General features: G+C 33.4%; 1 protein-coding gene across 1 annotated transcript; it reads right to left on the reverse strand.

Annotated features, from left to right (window-relative positions):
• Positions 1-7,197: 7,197 nt before the first annotated feature.
• Positions 7,198-8,063, reverse strand: LOC126678804 (dehydration-responsive element-binding protein 1B-like). The gene has a single exon (XM_050373712.2). The coding sequence runs from the start codon at positions 7,877-7,879 to the stop codon at positions 7,301-7,303; it is 579 nt and encodes a 192-aa protein (XP_050229669.1). The 5' UTR covers positions 7,880-8,063; the 3' UTR covers positions 7,198-7,300.
• Between the last annotated feature and the right edge of the window lie 375 nt (positions 8,064-8,438).

The raw sequence follows: 8,438 nt of genomic DNA on the forward strand, positions 1-8,438 counted from the left end.
ATGATTTTGAGAGCGTTGGTCATCTCCGATCTTTTGGTTCCTCGGAGGTCTTTTTATATTATCAGACTAGTCAACTGTTTCACTTCTTAGACCGCAGTAGAGCTAGTTGTCTTTATTATTATACTTTGGTTTGTCGTTGTGGTACGACTGTTATGTTATTTATACGTTGACATGTTACATTGGATTATTGATTTATGAGGCATGTTTCTAGTTTCGGAATATTATCAATTGGTTGTAATAGAATTGTTATATAAGTTGTTAGACTTAGGTTGGAGTCTCGGTTGCCCCCGAGCATTGGTTTTCTTGCAGGTTTATTTTGATTATATGGTTTTCCGCGAGGCTTGCTACGGGTTTTGGTACGACCATACCCATACCCTAGTGCCGGTCGCGATCCATGAAATTGGGTCGTGACAACCTTTATGTGTTGGCTTTATTATAATAGGCTCGAAGCACTGTAAACATTAATAATCGCAAGAAAGTGACCTTTTCTCACACTTCGGGATCAAAGTCTTATTGCCAACGTTTGTATGAAATGGTAAATATGAGTTTATATGTAATCTGTTTTTGATTTCGTATTTAAATTCTTTATCATTTAGTTTTTAATCAATTGTATGAACGTTATAGGAAACATCTGAAGTCATTGATGAAGAGCCACCTGAAATGAGGCTCTACAGTCAAGCACACCGTAAAAAAGACGGCTCATGGATTGACCCAGAAGCTGGAGATAAATACGTAAGTTCTTTTTTTATATATATAGTTATCTAAACACAATTTTATAAAGTGTTATTAAAGCATATTTAATTAATTAGGAACAAATGGAAGCTATTCTCTCAAAAGCACTCGAGGAAGGCGTTGCAATTGATGGGAGGAAAATTCTACAAAAGGTTTTGGATATACCGAAGTCTGGTTATGCTCGTGGACTCGGATATGGAGCCAAACGGATAACAGCTAAAGAATCAGAGTTTGAAGCTCGTTTACAAGCAGAGAAGTTTGAGACTGAAAAGCAAGTTAAAGAACTAAATGACCAAATTCAAAATCAACAGGTGAAAATTGATAACATTTCTCAATCATATAGCAAACTCAAGCATCTTGTTCAACAAATGTTGAATGCAAAAGATGATGAGGAAATATCTATTGATGGCGACGAAACATGTATCGATGGCTGTGAAAAATCTCTTGATGACGAACCATCTAATGATTGGTATGTGACGGCTTACTTAAATATATTTTTTAATTCGTTACGCTTTTAAATTTTTTCTATAATTTGAAAATTATTCACTTAATTATGTCAGTTTGAAAATAAAAGTGTATATAATAAACGTATTTTTTTTCTTGCAGATTGGAATTGAATGAAAGAAGATGGACGTCTCCTATATCAAAAGTTAGGCCTAATTTAGTTTCTTTTCTTTATAGCAAATAGTTTACATGTTTCATACGATCGGTTATTTTAGTGTTATTAAAGACTTAATCATTGATAATTTTATGTAATATTTGAATTGATTTTGTTTTTTATTCATTGATTTTAGCAACAAATTACCGTATTCAATTATTTTGGTATCGATAAAAATGGAAATAATAGCTTGTTGTGACAAATTAATTTTGTTACAGCTACCTAATAATAATGACAATTAATTTCGTCACGTAATGATAAATTTCTTCTTGTGATAAATTAAATTTGTCACCGTTAACAACTTATAATGACAATTAATTTCGTCACGTTATAATATATTATTTGTTGTGATAAATTATATTTGTCACCGATGACAAACTGTAATGACAATTAAGTTCGTCACATTATGATAACTTACTTGTTGTGATAAATTTTTTTTGTCACAGCTAACTAATTATAATGACAATTAATTTCGTCACGTTATGATAACTTACTTGTTGTGATAAGTTAAATTTGTCACCGTTGACAAATTATAATGACAATTAATTTCGTCACATTATGATAAATTACTTATTTTGATAAATTAAATTTGTCACCGTCGACAAATTATAATGACAATTAATTTTGTCACATTATCATTATATTACGTGTTGTGATAAATTAAATTTATCACAACTAACTAATTATTATGACAATTAATTTCGTCACGTTAACTTAAATTACTTCTTATGATAAATTAAATTTATCACAACTACCTAATTATAATGACAATTAATCTCGTCACATTATGTTAAATTACTTGTTGTGATAAATTACATGTATCACAATTAATTAATTATTATGGCAATCAATTTCGTCACTTTATGATTGATTACTTGTGATAAATATTTTTTTGTCACTTCACAATCTTTTTGTCACTAATAACTCGGCGTATGTGGTGACAAATGTATATTAATTGTGATAAATATGGTTTTATCACCATATAATCTTTTTGTCACTAATAACTCGGTGTATGTAGTGACAAATTTATATGAATTGTGATAAATATTTTTTTGTCATGTTATTAGCGTTTTGTCACTAGAAGTCGATGTATATTACGACAAATTTTGACAACATTGGATTACTTGTGATATACATTTTCGTCACAATAAATATGAATGTGACAAAACAATTTTATCACAATAGAAAATTTATGGTGACAAACTATAAAATTGACTTATTGTGACTTGTTTGTTGTGACCAACAAAATTCGTCACAAAATAGTCACAATAACGTTGTTGTGACAAATTTTGAGCTTAACATGATAAATTTTATTCGTCACAAGAAGCCAAATTTTTTGTAGTGTTAGATGATAAACGATCTTTAGTGAGCAACCAAACGAAAAAATGTATACGTGGTGGTAACAGTTCCTTCTAGATGTGCTGATCGAAGAAGCCAAATTAGGCATAAACTATGGAAGCTGAAATTGTCAACATGTGAGCCAAAAAAGAAACAGCAAACTACTAATATTTAAGCCAAAAAATGAGTCCATACATTTATGTAAACCGACGGACTGAGGGAGTAAAGCTTCAAGGTGAGAGAGCTGATCCTGTTCTCTAATTTCAAGTCTGCTCGCCCAAGTTAAACAGCTAAAACTCTGAAGTCGGCGATCAAGAACAGAGCTCGTGAAGCCCTTTTTATCTCTACAAAGACGGGGAAGAGCTGGAAATTGAAAATGCAACGAAAATGATCCTTCCAAAAACGAATATGCATTCCATTAAGGACATGGAAAGTGAATTCAAAAAGCACTTCTAAACAACCTTATTTTTAAAATAAAAAATGTAGATTCCTTTCCAAATATGCGAAATAAGAAGAAAATTATCCGTCTCAATATCAAACCAAGAATCAAAGGAAGAACAAGACGAGATAATGACACCAAAGAGACTTCTTATCATTCACCATCAATTTCAAAACTCATTTTATCAACAAATAGATATTTCTATTGCGCAAAGGGGAAACATTCAGCGCTCTAACCGTAAATGGCACATAGACATCTTCCCATACAAATTAAATAAATTCATGATTATCCGTGTTACCATTCCAAAAGAACCTCTCATAATACGCTCTAGAGAATCAACCAAGAACAAGGAATTCGAAAAGAACCCATAAAATAAACAGGTTAACTATAGAAAACAAATTTAATGAGAATGAGCCTCCCGCCTGAGAAAGAAGATTACCTTTCCAAGTTCACAATTGAGAAGAAAAATTAGAGATCTTAGAGTGTGATGCCTACCAAACTATTAGAGAGAGGAAGACCTAGATAAGTAATAGGGAGTTCTTCTACTTTGTAGTTTAAAATCCCTAACGCTTTGGCTAATAAGTACGGATCAACATCAATACCAATAATAAAAGACTTTTGGTTATTAATTTGAAGCCAATATATCAATTCAAAGCATTTCAGAATACAAAAACGATTCTCAATCAACTGAATATCATTGTGAACAAATAGAAGCGTGTTATCAAACTAAAGGATACTGTTTCCTCTTAAGCATCAATAAAAACTCCATAAAGTAGACCTAGATTGGCTGCTTTGGAGAAAATTCCTTTCAGACATTTTACAGCTAAGATAAAAAGTTTCAGAGAGATAGGATCCCCCTGACAAACTCCTTTCCCCATGTAAAGGTTTTTAGTAAGGCTGCCATTGAGAATAACCGAGATTTGGGCTGAATCAAAAAAGGAAAAAAATCCAACTAATCCATTTCCTGTCAAAATTCATCCTGAAAAGAATTTTCAAAATAAAAATCCAAGAAATAGTATCAAAAACTTTCTTGAAATCCAGTTTAATAAGAAAAACTTAATCTCTGCGACGTCTAACAAGATGAATAATGTTTGTGGCAGTCATGGATACTCCTATCTTTTATAAAGCCAAATTGGTTCTTAAAAATAACCACATACAAGATAGGAGACAATCTATTCGCCAAAACTTTTGAGATAAATTTTAATTCCCCATTAATCAAGCTGATTGGCCAAAAATCATTTATATCTTAAGCACCCTAAAATTTTGAAATCAAAACTAAAAATGCAGTATTCAAACCAACCGGGAAGGAGGGAGAAGCAAAGAAATTCGTGAATAAAGAGAGGAAGTGTTGCTTAAAAAATCTCCATGCCTTTTTGTAGAAAACAATAATTAGATTCATTTGGATCGGGAACTTTATTACCATCACAACTCAACAAAGTGGCTAAGATCTCCGGCTCAATAAACGGGGCTGAAAGGGAAGTAGCCTAAAAAATCCATTGATGAGCTATAAAAAAATCCAATCAATATGAATATCTAAAATAATATTGCTTTTTGAATGGATCGAAGCAACAGTATGAAAATACTTAGTGTTCGTGTCTCCATTTAAATTCAAATTGAGCCTTGATTTTTATTGTCAGATGGATCCCAAATGCTATGAGAGTTGATCAAACTCGGCATTTAGACTTGCAAATCTAATTTCGTCCTCTTCATTCAAGCTCTTAAAATCAGTTTGAGCTTCAAAAACCGAAACAGCCGACTGTACCATAGCAAGCTTCACGTTCAAGTCACAAAAAATGTCCCGATTAAAAATTCTAATGGCTACCTCAAGTTGCTTTAACTTGATCGCAATATTAGCCTTGGGCAGCCTATGTGCAATATAATTCCTATTATTTTCCGTAAACAAATTGAAATCCTTGTGACAACATCGAGCATTAATGGATTTTAAAGGTTTTGGTCCCCGATCTTTTGCAATATCATAATTAAAAAAGGATGGGAATATGATCCTTAGGGAGGGCCTTCAAAAAGCAATTTGTTCAAGCTAAAAATAAATTTTTCCACTTTGTGGGTTTTTTTATTTACACTTTCATTCATGAAAAAAAAACTATCATATCTATACCCTCCTCACCCAAAACCAGAACTGTACGACTAACAAAAGATACTTATGCTCGTCCCTCACCCGTCTGTATAGGGGAAACAACCAACACGTTTCCATTAGAGGAATGTCGAGATAAATCTTTCTGTGATTGACTTGGCAAACAACCTTCTGAAACACGATAGGGAAGGCCACCATCCTTATCACCACCAACTTTAGTTAAAAACATTCACTAATGATTGAGAAGCAATCGGAGCCTCCTTACTCCTCTGATCGGCCTCCTTCTTATTAGCAGGAAATAAAAGCCAAACCTCCAAAGAATTTTGAACAACAGTCTCGGTGGAGCACCTATAAGACAAGAAACGAACATTGTTTTGATAAGGGGAACCGATACCACCAGTACTAGCCCTTCTTGCTTTACTTGGTTTATCCTACATATAAACATGCCCTACACCTCCCAAACTACGACGAATAGCAGAAACCTATATAGGATAGGGATCAAAAATACGATCAGCTGAAGCCTTTGAGTTTTGAAGCTTCAATAACTGGATTCACGATAATCTCCTTACCCGATACACAAACCTCTACCTCCATAATAGAATTTGGAACACAACTCTCACCTGTTGTCACTCCTGCAACCGCAAGACTCACAGAAGGAGAATCAAAATCAATGGATTTCCCAGTTTCAACCATATAAATCATTCGTGGGATAACGCCAATACTTACCTCCTCCGAATGATTAATGTATCAACAAGTGTTGGAAATAAGAACAAAATCAGTATCATGACGATTACTAATATCAATTAAGATAGCCTCCCGACAACAATTCCCTATTTCCATAAAAAATGTCAAGTGACCAAAGATAAAGCGGCACACCCACCACTGATACTCAAACCAATCTCGTAAAGGATTGTTCAGAATCCTTATCCCAACAATAAGATCGAAAGAAATCAGAGCATGAGGAATGTGAGATCTCCAAAAACTCTACTGCTCCAAAAATCAAATCAAAGGTAAAAAGGATTTGATTGGCTCCCATAATACTCAACCTCTCGTAAACTATATTTTGATTACAAAGAAATTCTTTTTCTTTCAAAATCATTCTGATGTCCGCTATCCTTGCAACGATTGACCTCTCCATGCATCCAATCGTTCGTTTCCAGGATTACCTTTTCATTAGTAATGGTAAGTTTTAAGTCAGCTCCCTGAAGTGAACCTGCCAAAGATGTCAAAATTGTTGCATGCACTGTTTCTGTCGAAGAATAATCGACCATTACCATACCTAATGTAGCATCCTTATAAGACCGTTTATCCCTTAACGCCAGCGATAAAGCAGTTCAAATGGGAGATTGCATATAGTAGTGGGTCTGCTAATAGAATTAGGGTTAACAATCATCTTCTTCGAAACCATAGAGCGAAAAGCTCTTAATTTGAATTTACCAATAACAATCATGTTCAACCGAAACTGCAGTTCCTTTTTGTAAGTTTGGTAGAGAACGAAACACGACCAATAACACCATAACGAGCAAATACTTTCTCAAGATCATGATACCTCCATATACGCGGGAAATTTTTGAAATAAATCAAATTCCTAGGGTATATGACAAGTCCGAGGTCCTAGAAGAGATTTACAAGCAAAGTTTTGCTTACGTGGCAAATAAAATACAATTGATATAATCTTTTGTGAGTCTTTTTTTTTCCAATGAGTGATTCTCCGTGTGTCATTGTTTAATGGTATATATGATTCTTCGTGTATCCGTTTTTTTAGTTTTACTAATATGGCGTTCTTAAATGGCAAAATTGGGTTAGCAAACAATTTAATATTGTCACGCAAGTATTATTTCACCTGAAAGAATTGAGTAACATGTTGTTATAACGAGAAAAAAATAGGCAAAAAAATATAAATTAGATTACCAAAATATAACAAATATTAGTTAACAAAATATAAAAGGTATAAAGTTTGGTATCGCAAAATAGTTTAACCCTTATCTAGATAATGATTTCAATATATTTGAATATATATGTAACATGATATAGGTAATGATCAATCACTCCAAAGAATCAAATCAACAGGGTCATCTTCCACATCATTCCAATTAAACCCTTTTTTCATAGCTAGTGGAGTAAGAATCAAGCCTTCTGCCATACTATCAAGTAATGCAGGCATATTAAACACCTCCTCTTCATCCATTAACACATTCACATTCACATTCCTATCTTCTTCACTTCGTTCCGCGATGGAACAACTAGAAAACGAAGACGGAGAAGAAGAAGAAGAAGAAGAAGAAGAACATTCAAGAGCTGCAATTTGAATATCCTTAATAGAAGTAGACCTAGGCTGAGGCAATAAATGAGCCGATTCAGGAAAGTTGAAAGAATCAGAATCAAGATTCCGTCTCAGTGCAGAAACCGCTATATCGTAAGCCCTAGCCGCCATTTCCGGAGATTCAAAAGTTCCTAACCAGACTCTTGATTTGTTATTACAAGGATGTCTTAATTCACACACCCACTTCCCATTTCTTCGCCTGACTCCCTTATACACAGGATGTCTTGTCTCCTGAAACTTTTTTCTCCCCGCCTTTCTCTTTTCCGTGGCCGCCATTGATGCTTCCTTCAATTCCATGTCTTGTTTTTTTCTTTTTATAAAATTATGAGATTAACTTTTCGATTTGCTTATGATCACAAAGATTTATACTAGAGAAAATGAATTACGCACGAGGAAGAATGTTAAACGTGTTTGTATATTCTCATGCAAAACCTGGTTTTTTTTTTATAACGCACGTGGAAAGAAAAGTTGCCATCTCTTTATTTTTTCTATAGTTTTTGTTATTTTTATGTTAATGAATGATTTTGATTGGTTATAATATTAAGACTTTTTTCAAAATCCAGCCACGTTGGCATATTAGTAATATCATACAGTGGGAATAATAAGAATATATTGTCATCCACGTTTTCTTTCGTTGAAAAGAAATGCTATATCTTTCCACCAAACAATGAAATACTATTAAATTCATAAGAAAATGATAATTGGTAGATCCCATGATAGCTTTATGGAAACAATAATGTAAAGAACAGCGAGTACTTAAACAAAATGTTTATTTCTCATCTGGGTGTCAAAGTCGTTGGTTCAAATCCCGGCTATGCTCTTTTTAATAGATAGAATGATTGAACTGAACTACTGA

Source organism: Mercurialis annua, linkage group LG4, assembly GCF_937616625.2.
Source record: "Mercurialis annua linkage group LG4, ddMerAnnu1.2, whole genome shotgun sequence".
Classification (NCBI taxonomy): Eukaryota; Viridiplantae; Streptophyta; class Magnoliopsida; order Malpighiales; family Euphorbiaceae; genus Mercurialis; species Mercurialis annua.